The 13390-nt window shown below is 44.2% G+C and overlaps 1 protein-coding gene across 2 annotated transcripts in view; it reads left to right on the top strand.

Annotated features, from left to right (window-relative positions):
- The window catches only part of STAG2 (STAG2 cohesin complex component), a 232976-nt gene that overhangs the window by 79123 nt on the left and 140463 nt on the right, over window positions 1-13390 (top strand). For both annotated transcript variants that reach the window (XM_082262770.1, XM_082262771.1), the window contains exons 2-3: window positions 9902-10036; window positions 11878-11934. In XM_082262770.1, coding sequence (XP_082118896.1) covers window positions 9993-10036; window positions 11878-11934 — 101 coding nt within the window. In that variant the 5' untranslated portion in view covers window positions 9902-9992. The remainder of the gene's footprint in view (window positions 1-9901; window positions 10037-11877; window positions 11935-13390) is intronic.

The raw sequence follows: 13390 nt of genomic DNA, 5'->3' as shown, positions 1-13390 counted from the left end.
GGGTACTTTTAAAAGCTGTCAGCCTCTAACTGTAGGGTGGCTGATGTTTCTCCTGGTATGCCCAAAGTGTCAGCCCAGGCTGATGATCCACGTGGACTATTCCAATAACCATGCCTAAAAAATGAAATGCTTTTCATAAGTTATGTTACTTGATTGTTATGACGACACAGTGTCAAAAATTAACCCCATAACTATATTTCTATATCGATATACTTGGTGCCTAACGTCTCCTACCCAGATTCCTGAGCCCTATAATTTTGTGATTGGAGAGGAAGTATGCCTTTTCTCACCATAGTATAAAATCTGAGTTTATTAGGATTTGTGATTTGCACTTTAAGGACTAGAAGGCAAAATAAGGTGACAATCTTTTTTTTTTTTTTTTTTTTTTTAAAGTTCTCAAATTCTCAAGCAGTGGAATGAGCATCTCAAGGGCTTTTTCTGATGTGTTCAGAGGCACACCCACCCATTAAAGTGAATTTATATTAACATTTGGAAATGTTATTACCCTGTGTATAAAACTGGTATAGGTTAAAGAAACTAAAGCTTTTGAAAAAAATCATACATTCCAAAAGGAAATTTGATATGCTAGCCCATATCGGTGGTACATGATAAAAATCCCCTCCTAACCACTTGCTGACCACCCACAGTAAATAAACGTCATTACTTGGACGTTAAGTGCCGGTTCACATTTGTGCGATGCGGGAACGCTGAGAATATACAGCGTGTTCCCTCATCGCATCCGCACCCCTGGCAGTTCACACTGCCATATGCGATACGCAGGGGGTGTCGATTAAAAGTTAACGACACCCCAGTTGAGATTGCATATTGCAGTGCGATCTGCAAGTTCGCACAGAATCGGATTGCATTAGTGTGAACCACCATGCGATCCGATTCTGCTACGGATTAAAATAAGGGTCATGTGCGTGTTTTAGCGCAAACTGTATGGCTGAAATTTGCACCGCACAGAGATCACACGTAATTTTAGGAGCAGTGCGCTCAGAATTACATGCGATCTCTGTCATCGCACAAATGTGAACCGGCACTTAATATCAGTGTTGTGGCTAGCTGCCATAATCCTCAATATTGTTGTTCTGGCGATTCTCTAGCAGACAAAAGTGGCCCCGCAGGTGCCTTCACCGCAGGATCACGGATCACTTTTATAGGCGGAGGGCTATGTTTTTTTTTTTTTTTTTTTCTTGTGCTGTAAAAGAGATCTGGGGTCTTGAGGACCTGTTATGCTTATTTCTATAACAAGGGATGTTTACATAACTTTTAATAGGAATCAAAGTGATAAAAAAAAACAAAAAGTAAAGCGCCCAGTCCCTCCTTGCTCGCACGCAGAAACTAATGCATACATAAGTCGCGCCCACGTATGTAAATGGTTTCACGCCACACGTGAGGCATTGATGTGATCGTTAAAAGGAGAGCAATAATTCTAGTGCAAGACCTGCTCATTGACATTCTACAAAAAAAAATTGTATTAACTATTGTGTTTTCTTGAATTTTTATTCATAAAAGTGTATTTTTTTTCTTTGTTTACCAAAAAATTGCATTTGAAAGACTGCTGCGCAAGTAGTGTGACAAAAAAATTACAACAATCGGCATTTTATTCTTTATGGTCTCTGCTAAAAAAAAAAAAAAAAAAAAAAATGAATGTTTGGAGGTTCTAAGTAATTTAAAAATATGAATTTAAATTTGTAAGCAAAGTTCCAGAAACGGCCTGGTCAGCAAGTGGTTAAAAAAAAAAAAAAAAAGTATGTCTAATATACTTGAGCAGTACTGTAATTTGCGGCTCTAGCCTTAGAATTTGTACTCTGAGCAGATAAATAGGCTGTCTTCTGGCCATTCCTATTAAAAAGGATAGTTGTCATGCTGTCAAACCAAGCAAAATACTTCATTAGTTTACTCAACAATGGCTATAAGGCGTTTAATTTCAACTTGCTCCATGTTTGTCCCACTGTTTGAGCGTTGAAACCAGAATTAGCCCGATAGCTAGAATTTTCAGATGGAGGCCAGCAATGAAAATCTCCTGTTTCTCTTTGATTCATTGTTGGACACAGCTCCTGATCTTCTTAACTATTGGGTTTTCCAGCCCCCTACAGGAGTAGGACACTAGGCAGAAAAAAGTCTGGCTATGCCTATGGGCAGTTCCAGGGGGCATACTCCCCCTCTCTGCTATAGGTGCTCAGTTTTTTTTCAGCCTGATCAGGAGTAAGTACCTAGTTCCTTGCTAGGATCTCTGGTCCTGGCATTTTTTTTTGTTTTTTTTTTTTTTTTTTTAGATTATTTTTTTTTTCTCCTGTTTTTTTTCCCTATGAGCTCTAGAATCAACTGCTGGACTGGGTGACTGACTGGATAATCTAGATCCAGTGGTCACCCCAGTCTGGCCAACCAGTGTACGTTGACCTCAGCTCCGCACCAGGTCGGCCGCGACATAGCCCCACCAGACCTTGTGAGGTCGCATACAACCGGGTCTCGGCCCAAGTCGCAGCGTTCCTCCTGGCTGACAGCCCCCCATTTAGTTGGCAAGGGGTTCTGTCTAGAGCGGTGCCCGCCTGGTTCCTTGTATGGTGAGTAGCTGTCCCACCCTCTCCCCCCTGGAGGGTTTTGGGGTTGACGTGGGCCCCTCCTTGGGACGGTCGGACTCCTGAGTTCCCCTCCTTCCAGTCAGGCACTCCCCTTTCATCTGTCCCTCCACCTGTCCCCCCATCCTACCCTTCCTCCACCTGTCCCCCTATCTTTCCCCCCCTCCACTTATGCTGGGGACTGTGTGGGTGGTGGGCAGGACGCTGTGGGGGGGGGGGGGGGGGGGGTGCGCCGCCAGCGACCCGTCAATTGGCTGTGCTGGGGGGAAGTTGTACTCTGTGGGGACTCCTGTCAGGGCCCCCTGTCCTGCCTGGGCCTGTCCTTGAGGCCCCAGGGGATCTCTCCTGGGGGCCTCGTGGTGCTGCCATTTTCTTGAAGCCTATGTGCTCAATGCACAGCGGCCATGTTTGTGTAGTCCAGTGGCCTTTTTGCGGTGGCTTGCCTTTGAAAATAGTGGCGGCCATGACAGTGGAGCCCTGTGGGGGGGGGGGGGGGGGGGCGATTTCGGTGCGGACTCCTGGATCCTTTCAGTTCCTGATGATCGCTGCTCGTGCAGTGCAGATTCTCCTGGTGGCTGCGGTGCCTGGTTTCTGTGGGGTGATGAGCCTGGTGGGGTCCTCTCCCTCTCTGCTGTGGATTGATTAGTGTTCTGTGACTGGCAACCAGGTGGTGCTGCCAGACCCAGGGGGTGGGGGGAGGGCTGTTGTCCCTAAGTGTGTTACACTTTTTGTGGGGTCTCCCTGGTGACCGATGGAGTCTTTTGGAGCACATCTCCCCACTTGATCCCCTCTCTGGGGCCCTCCAGGTCCCATCCATCAATCCATGCACTGACTCCAGTCCTGGAGTCCCTTGTGTCCTGGGTGGAGGTGGCTTTTTCGCGACGGGTTGGCATAAAGCGCCCCCCTGCCTCATCGTCTCCTCAGATCTTGAATCTGTTTCGGCCGCCACAGATGTGGGTCACCCTGCTGGGTCTGCGACCACACGCTCTGGATCCTCAAATAGTGTGGATGATTCCTCCACTTCTGCAACCACGCATGAAAAGGCGCTGGTGGACACACTGATGTATATCTGTGCTTAATACTTCAAGTTGGAGGACGCAGCTGCGACAGAGGCGCAGGTTCCCTTTGTAAGGGGAAAATAGAAGAAGTGATTGGCGCTGCCTAGTGGGGTATTCGGGAAATCAATTTGTGGTTGCGTCACTCCTAAGTTGAATTTTATATTAAATATGTGCAAAATAGAATTGTAATAAAAATTTGTGTAATAAAAGCTACATTAAGACCTATGTGTATCCTTATAAGAACATGGCATATGGACCCCTACGCGAAGTATGATATGTTCTTATAAGGATACACATAGGTCTGTTTTTGGTGACAGATGGCCAACCGTTGATCTCTAAAGGGAGTCACTGATGAAAGGAGATTCGTATATAATATGGAGGGATCTCTAAGGGGGGGGGGGGGGTGCTAGTATAAAGTGACTCTGATCTAATTGGAGGGGGGGGGGGGTCCCCAAGCTGCCTGTCCTACAGTTGTAGGATACATCAGGCAGAGAACACCTATTGCTGGGACAATGTGTCGTACGTTTCTCGCACACAGTGTCCCCCCCCCCCCCCCTCCTTTTACTCTGTGGGTGGGGCCCCTGGGGTGTCTCCTCTCACCTGGAGAGTAGAGTTCTGCCAGCTCCTGAGCCACATCTCAAGCTTCCCTCCCTGCAGGGCTTGGCCAGGTCACTCTCAGCCATCTGGCAGAGCCGAGGCGCACTGTCAGCTCCTCCGCGTGCCGTCCTCTTCCTGGCCAGCCATTCGCAGAAGCTACAGTCCCCAGCTCCCCTCCTGATTAGGGGAGGGCCAAAAGGGGGTAGGATGCTCCGGCTGATGGAGAGGGGGAGGCTGACAGGCTGCCCAAAAATCGCTTCCCCACCTATGGGAAGAAAGAAGGTGAGGAGCTGAGTGGATGGCTGCCTGAGGAGTTGCTCATATCTGGTTTCACTGGCAGCGGTGGATGGGCTGGCGGGAGCCCATTTCTGATCACAATGGTGAGCTGGTGCCTGGGCTTTGTTGAGCCCAGGCACCAGCCTGGGCTCAACAAAGTTCTTAAGAAGTGGACTGTTCCACCGGTGGTGAACCCTCTGGTTTCCAGATTAAACAAGGCAACCATGATTCCTGTTGATGAGTCCCCGACCTTTAAGGACCCGCCTGCCAGGAAGGAGGAGGCTGTGGCCTGCAATTTGTACACCCTGGCTGGTTCCGCACTGATGCAGATTTTCACCAGTGCCCTGCTGCCGCAGACTGACTGAGAGTAGCTTACCCCTGCCTTTGCTGAGCTGTCGGACCAGCTGGTCCACGGGCTGCAGTTTGTCTGTGATGCCTCCTTTTTGGATACGGCTCCCCTAGTGGCTCCGCTCCCTGTTTTGGGGGTGTTCCTTTGGTGTGTCTTTTGGCTCAAATGGTGGTCTGCGGACCAGCCTTCTAAAAAGGCCTTGATTGATCTTTCCTTTCAAGGAGATCGCCATTTTGGTGCTACCCTGGATGACATGACATCATTAAAGGTCTCACAGGGGGGGAACAGTACCTTTTCTTCTGCAGTCTACCAAGGGCAAGGACCCTCGTCGTAGACTCAGGCCCTCCTTCTTTGCTCATAAGAAGTTTCGTCCCTCAGGGGTCGACTGACAAGGGATCGGACCCCTTCGGGCCGCCTCTGGAGGATCCAAGCTGACTTTTCCAGACCTGCGGACAAGGCCCTTTAGCAGGAAGGTTCATCCTCCCCTGTATCTGGGGTGGTGGGTGGGGGGGGGTTTGCTGGTTCCTGGACCCCTGGACTTCCCCTGGAGCAATAATAAGTGGGTCCACGATTCATTCAGTCTCACATTCAGTCCGGCTACAAGATCGAGTTGTTCTTACCCTCCGGTAAGGTTCTTCCTTTCAATGTGCGACTGTCCCCGGTTACAGGCTCTTTTTGGGGCGGTGCAAGACCTTTTACTTACGGTGATGGTCCTGGTTCCGACTTCAGAATGTTTTTTCAGGGGTTTTACTCAAACCTGTTTACAGTTTCCAAGAATGAAGGCAATGTGTATCTAATTGTGGAACCCAAGGCACTGAATTGCTGTGTACGTGTGCAGAAGTTCAGAATGGAGTCCGGTCGCACGGTGGTGGCTTCCCTGCATCAAGAGCATTTTCTTGCCTCCTATCCACATCAGGGATGCTCCTCTTCAAATTCCAATATGTGTCAGTCTCCAGCACTTCTTCCGCTTTGCCATGGGAGAGGAACATTATTAGTTTGTGGCGTTACCCTTTGGTCTCTCCTCTCTGCTCCTTTAGCCTTCACGAAAATGTTGGCCTGGTGCCAGCATTGTTATGCCAATGGTGAATCACTGTACTTGGCGACTTGGACGTCGTCATTCTGCAAGCGGAGTCTCCTACTTCTCTGGTGGAAAACCTGGAAATCCCCATACGAGCTTGAGGGAGTTTGGCTGCATTCTGAATTTTCACACGTCTGCTCTGGTTCTATCCACAAGCTGGACTTCCTGGGGTCTGACTCTTGACTCTGCCTTAGCCGGAGTGCTCCTTCCTCTGGACAAAGTACAGAAACTACAGGCATCAACTTGTCCTCTGCTGTCCAGCAGATGATCATCCCTCTGGAGTTGCATGCAGGTGCTGGGCCTGATTGTGTCTACCTTTTTGAGGCGGTTCCATGTGAGGTCCCTGCAAGGTAGATTCTGGCCAAATGGGACAAGACTCAGCAGTCTCTGGACATTCGGATCTGGCTAAGTCGGGGAGCCCCTGATATGGTGGCTTCGTGCTTTGACTGGGTAAATCCTTCCTCCCCTTGTATTGGACAGTGGTCACCATGGATGCCAGCCTGTCTGGTTGGGGAGGCGTCCTCGGCAAATACAGTTGTGCTCATAAGTTTACATACCCTGGCAGAATTTATAATTTCTTGGTCATTTTTCAGAGAATATGAATAACACAAAAACTTTTCTTTCACTCATGGTTAGTGTGCTTTTTTTTTTAATCATAATCCCAACAGAAACTATCCAAATTACCTTGATTAAAAAGTTTATACCCCAGTTCTTAATACCATGTATTGCCCCCTTTAACTTCAATGACAGCTTGAAGTCTTTTGTGGTATTTGTGGATGAGGCTCTTATCTTCTCAGATGGTAAAGCTGCCCATTCTTCCTGGCAAAAAGCCTTCAGTTCCTGTAAATTCTTAAGATGTCTTTCATGAACTGCACGTTTGAGATCTCCCCAGATTGGCTCAATGATTATGGTCAGTAGACTAAGATGGCCACTCCAGAACCTTCACTTTATTCTGCTGTAGCCAATGACAGGTTGACTTGGCCTTGTGTTTAGGATCATTGTCATGTTGGAATATCCAAGTACATCCCATGCGCATCTTCCGGGCTTATGAATGCAAATTTTCCCCCAGTATTTTTTGATAAAATACTGCATTCATCTTATCAATTCTGACCAAATGCCCTGTGCCTTTTGTAGCTCACACATCCCCAAAACATCAGCGATCCACCTGTGTTTTACAGTAGGAATGGTTTACTTTTCATCATAGACCTGTTAACGCCTCTCCAAATGTAGCATTTATGGTTGTGGCCATAAAGCTCAATTTTGATCTCACTCCAAATGACTTTGTGACGGAAAGTTTGAGGTTTGTCTCTGTCCTGTTTGGCGTATTGTAAGCTGGATACTTTGTGGCATTTGCATAGTAATGACTTCTTGGTTAGAGTTTGAACACTGCTGATTGGCATTCTTAATTCCTTGGATATCTTTTTATATGACTTTCCTGTTTTATACAGTTAAACTACCCTTTCTCGCAGATCATGGGACATTTTCTTTTGCTTTCTCCTTGACTTGGGATCCAGAAACGTCAGTGCAGCACTTGATGAAAGATGCAAGGGTCTGTCAGGAGTCCAGAAACTCATTGACTTTTATACTCTCACACGCTCTCCTCACACGCTCTCCTCACACGCTCTCCTCACACGCAAAACAGGTCAGTCACAGGTGAGGATGGTAACCTTCAATAACCATTCAAAACCCTTTGTGTCAACTTGTGTGCATGTAACCAGGCCAAAATCAACATGGTATGTAAACTTTTGATCAGAGTCATTTGGGTAGTTTATGTTGTCCTTATGATTTAAAAAGAGTAAACACAGTTGATTAATAATAAATGGCTTTAGCCAAACGCTAACCATGATGAAAGAAAAGCTTTTGTTCTCATTCATATTCTCGGTAAAATGGCCAAGAAATCATAAATTTTGCCAGGGTATGTAAACTTTTGAGCACAACTGTATCCTCCTCAGGGGATCTGGACGCTGGATAAGTCCAGACTGATCAATGTCTTGGAACTCCGAGCGATCAGACTGTGCCTGGAACATTCGACGAAATGTCTTCAGGGACGTCCAGTGGATATTCAATTGGTCAATGACATGGCCGTGGCTTATGTCAGTCACCAGGGGGGCACAAGAAGTGTTCGGGCAGCACTGGAGGTAGCTGGCATTCTAAGGTTGGCAGAACTGTTCGTTTCAGCCCTCTCCTCCATACACATTACTCGGGTGGAAAACTGGCAGGCGGATTTCCTCAGTCGGCAGGTGTTGGACCAAGGGATCGAGATTTTCATACGATTAATCGTGCAGCTCTGGTATATAGCATGATCCTGTTTTTCAAGGTAGGGGATGTAAATGTGCGCCACCACAGTCTCGCTCAGCGGGTACTGCGCACTCAGTCTGCCTTCGCCCGCTGATCGTCAGCCAGAGAGACAGAATTGCATGCCTATGTAAACAATGCAGGTTGCTATTCTGACAGGAGGGAAGGCATTGGTCCTGTGTTTCTGCAAATCATGGGCTAGGATCCATGTCTTCCCCTAGGAAAAGCACCTCCCACAATATAGTAAACACTGGCTAGGCACACAGTTAACCCCTTCCCAGCCAGTGTCAGTACAGTGACAGTGCATATTTTTAGCACTGATCACTGTATTTGTGTCACTGGTTCCAAAAAGTGTCCGTGCAAGAATGTCACCATATATCACTGTCCCGCGTTAAGTCGCTAATCACCACCATTAATAGTAAAAAATAAATATAAAAAAATACCCCGTAGTTTGTAGATGCCATAAATTTTGCGCAAACCAATCGTTCTACTCTTATTGGGATTTGTTTTACCAAAAATATGTACATAATGCCCTAAAATTTTAATTGGATATGTTGCATAGTGGAAAGTTAAAAAAAAATGTGGTGTGTGTGTGTTTTTTTTTTTTTTTTTTGTCCAAACAATAAAAAAACAGAGGTGATCCAATACGACCAAAATAAAGCTCTATTTGTGGGGGAAAAAAGGAAATGCATTTTATTTGGGTACAGTGTCACAAAACTGCACAAATGTTGGTAACGCAGTGCCGTATAGCAAAAAAAAAAAAAAAAAAAAAATGGCATGGTCCTGAAGGATTATAAATATTCCATAGATCAAGTGGTTAGGATGATTACTGAAGTTCTCCTCCTGTAGGCCCCTTTCACACTTGTGTGACCTAAAAGTCACGTGATATTGATTGGACTTGAAGGGCAACGCCTGTGTAATCTGAGGGCTTTGTACCAAAACGCATCAAAGTTGGACCAAAGTAGTGCAGGGACGACGTGAAGTCACACAGATATGAACAGTAATCATTGGAAATCATGGAGTACAACTTGTCATGCTACTTTGCAGTCCTAAGTCGCAGGACAAGCTGCACAAGTGTGAAAGGGGCCTTAAGCATTTTTTGTGACCTCCGAAACTATAGGGGAGTTGTTTTAGTTTTTGGTGGTGGTAGTGAATTGCTATTTTACCTATAGCTGAAATCTGTTTTGTGCATAGTACCTTACAGTTGTGACATTAGGATTCTGTAATAGTGTAGCACAGAACCATCGAATATTGTTTGTAAAATAGAACATTTTTTATTTTTCATCTTTCCATGTTGGTAGAATCGAGCCCCCCAAAAAAATCTTGGTTTAGCTTGAGAAACGGCTTACAATTTCCAGTTTAATCATGAAACTTCTTGGCCCTACCATATCATATTTTTCATCTACATTGTCTGACCTCTAAAAAAAAAAAAAAAAAAAAAAAAACCTAATTTGTGATATAATCTTCTAAAAACTGAATTTTTTTTTTTTGTAAGTGTCTTAAGCACACAATGAAAGTGGTTATATTCTGACAAAGTTGGATTTTCTAGTTTTTCTTTTTTTTTTTTGTTTTAATTTTTTGGGCATGTTTGTGAAAATTTGTTTATTTTGGCTTCCTACATATGATTTTATTCATAACTAACTAAAGTGGTATCTGTCTGTAGATTTTACAGTCGCGGCTGGTTATCACATTTCAGAAGAGGTCTATGAACCAAATATTCCAAGGGCGTTGGTTTTCCAGAAGATGATAAAGAAATGATAGCTGCACCAGAAATCCAAACAGACTTCAGTCTCCTCCAGTAAGTCTTTCTATATCAACTTGTTTAAGTGAATCTAAAGTCAGAACAGAAGCTACTTCTACAAAAGCACAGTTTTCCTATTCATGATTTTTTTTTTTTTTTTGGATAGGTAGAACACTTAGAAAAAAGGATCAGAAATACAGTGGGGAAAATAAATATTTGATCCCCTGCAGATTTTGTAAGTGCCCACTTAAAAATTCTAGAACCTTAGTTTCTTTATATCATAGGTGTATTATAAATGATGGAGACAATCTCAACCAAAAATGAAGAAAAAAAACATGATACAGACAGATGTTTTATAAATTGAGTTGCAGTACAGTGAGTAAAATAAGTATTTGACCCCAAAGCAAAACATGACTTTGTACTTGGTGGACAAACTCTTGTTGGCAAGCACAGATGTCAGACGTTTCTTGTACTTGACCAGGCTTTCACACATCTAAGGAGGGATTTTGGTCTGCTCTTTACAGTTCTTCTCTAAATCCTTAAGGTTTCTTGGCTGTAGTTTGGCAACACAAAGTTTCTGCTCCCTCCATAAATGTTTATTAGGATTAAGGTCTGGAGACCAGCTAGGCCACTCCATGACCCTAATGTGCATCTTCTTGAGCCACTTTGTTGCCTTGGTGGTATGTGATGGGCCATTGTCATGCTGGAAGACCCATTCAGGACCTATCTTCAGTGTTCTGGCTGAGGGAAGAAGGTTCTCATCCAAGATTTACATTACATGTCCCCATCCATTGGCCCGTCAATGCGGCAAAGTCGGCCTTTACTTTAAGCAGAGAAACCACCCGAAAGCTTAATGTTTCCACCTCCATGCTTGACTGTAGGGATGGTGTTCCTTGGGTCATAGTTAGCATCTTACTTCCTCCAAACACATTGAGTCGAGTTAATTCCAAAGAGCTCAATTTTGATCTGTTCTGTTGCTCTCCCAATCCTTCTGAATAATTTAAATGTTTCTGGGCAGACTTCCGACTGCCCTGTACATGTACCTTACTGAGGAGGGGGACCTTGCGGGCACTGCGGGTTTCAACCCATGGTGGCGTATTGTGTTAATAATGGTTTGTTTAGTGACAATAGTCCCAACTGCCTTGAGATCATTTACAAGCTCCTCACATGTATTTCTGGGTTGATTCTTCACTTTTCTCATGCTCAGTCTTGCCCTATGAGGCAAAATCTTGCATGGAGCTCCAGACCGAGGGCGATAGATGGGTTTTTTTTTGTACTTCTTCCATTTGTGAATTATCAATCCAACAGTTGTCTCCTTCTCACCAAGCTTCCTGCTGATGGTCTTGTAGCCCATTCCAGCCTTGTGCAGGTGTACAATCTTGTACCTGACGTCCTTTGGCAGCTCTTTGGTCTTGCCCATGATGTGGACAGTTGTCTTTTATGCACATAGAGTTGTTGTTGGGAGCACCTTTCTAAATTGATGGGGCTAATCTGTGTACCGCATGAACACATACTGTAGCCAGTCTGTGGGAGCCAGAATTATTATATTGCTGGTTGGTAGGGGGTCAAATACTTATTTTACTCACTGAACTGCAACTCAATTTATAACTTTTGTATCATGTGTTTTTTCTCCATTATAGGTTGATATTCTGCCTCTATCATTTAAAATACACCTATAACAATTATAGACCCTTTCGTTCCTTTGTAAGTGGACAAACGTACACAATCTTCAGTGGATCAAATAATTATTTCTGCCAATGTATGTTGAGCAATTCAAATCTTTGCTGAAAATCCCCTTTGTACTTTTTATACTGTTTATGCTGTGTTCACCTTTTATAACAACTTTACCAAGCAATTTGATCAAATCAAATTAACACTTTATAATCCTTCTTTAAAAGGCCTCTGGATCCTTCCATTCATGATATGGGCCCACTTTCCTGCAATGCACCGCCCAGGTATGTTCTTTTATAAAATATAACAAAGTAAAATAAAATTACTTACATAGTTATACAAGCTGTACACTCACTACTTTACATTTTAGTTAAGTGTCATTTCATCAGTGTTGTCACATGAAAAGATGTAATCAAATTTTTACAAAGATGTGAGGGGTGTACTCACGTGTGTGTGTATATATATATATATATATATATATATATATATATATATATATATATATATATATATTATAATATAATATAATTTTTTTTTTTTTTTTCTCTCACAAAAGTGATCACACCTCGCATTTTTGTAAATATTTTATTATCTTTTCATGTGGGGGGAGGTCAGCCTGTCATTGCTCAGACAATATGCCGCTCACTGCATCAAGTTGGTCTGAATGGCTGTTGTCCCGGAAGGAAGCCTCCTCTTAAGATGATGCACAAGAAAGCCTGCAAACAGTGTGCTGAAGACCAGCAGACTAAGGACATGATTGGAATCATGTCCTGTGGTCTGATGAGGCTAAGATAAATGTATTTGGTTCAGATGGTGTCAAGCGTGTGTGGCGGCAATGAGGTGAGGAGTACAAATACAGGTGTATCTTGCCTACAGTCAAGCATGGTGGTGGGAGTGTCATGGTCTGGGGCTGCATGAGGGCTGCCGGCACTGGGGATCTACAGTTCATTGAGGGAACCATGAATGCCAACATGTACTGTGACATACTGAAGCAGAGCATGATCCCCTCCCTTCGGAGATTGAGTCGCAGGGCAATATTCCAACATGATATTGACCCCAAACACAACTCCAAGATGACCACTGCCTTGCTAAAGAAGCTGAGGGTAAATGTGATGGATTGACCACGCATGTCTCCAAACCTAAACCCTACTGAGCATCTGTGGGGAATCCTCAAACAGAAGGTGGAGGAGCTCAAGGTCTCTAACATCCACCAACTCTGTGATGTTGTCATGGAGTAGTGGACTTCAGTGGCAAGCTGTGAAGCTCTGGTGAACTCCATGCCCAAGAGGGGTTAAGGCAATGCTGGAAAATAATGGCCACCACACAAAATATTGCCAATTTGGACATTTTCACTTAGGAGTGTACTCACTTTTGTTGCCAGCCATTTAGACATTAATGGCTGTGTGTTGAGTTATTTTGAAGGGACAGCAAATGTACACTGTTATACAAGCTGTACACTCACTACTTTCTATTGTATCAAAGTGTCATTTCTTCAGTGTTTTCACATGAAAAGATAAAATATTCACAAAAATGTGAGGGGTGTACTCAGTTTTGTGAGGTACTGTATGTGTATGTTTTTGTGTGTGTAATATATATGCATGCATACACTCACACTCTTTTTGGGTGTCAAAGCAGCCATATTGTTTTGTTGGTAAAGAATTTTATATGCCTATAATGTAACAGCACCACTGACTGCTAGACATTCAAACTAGAAGATGAGCAATGGTGGAGAGGGACACA

Source organism: Pelophylax lessonae (assembly GCF_965119305.1).
Source record: "Pelophylax lessonae genome assembly, chromosome: 7".
NCBI classification, from domain to species: Eukaryota; Metazoa; Chordata; class Amphibia; order Anura; family Ranidae; genus Pelophylax; species Pelophylax lessonae.
This window is presented reverse-complemented; position numbering and strand designations above follow the sequence as displayed.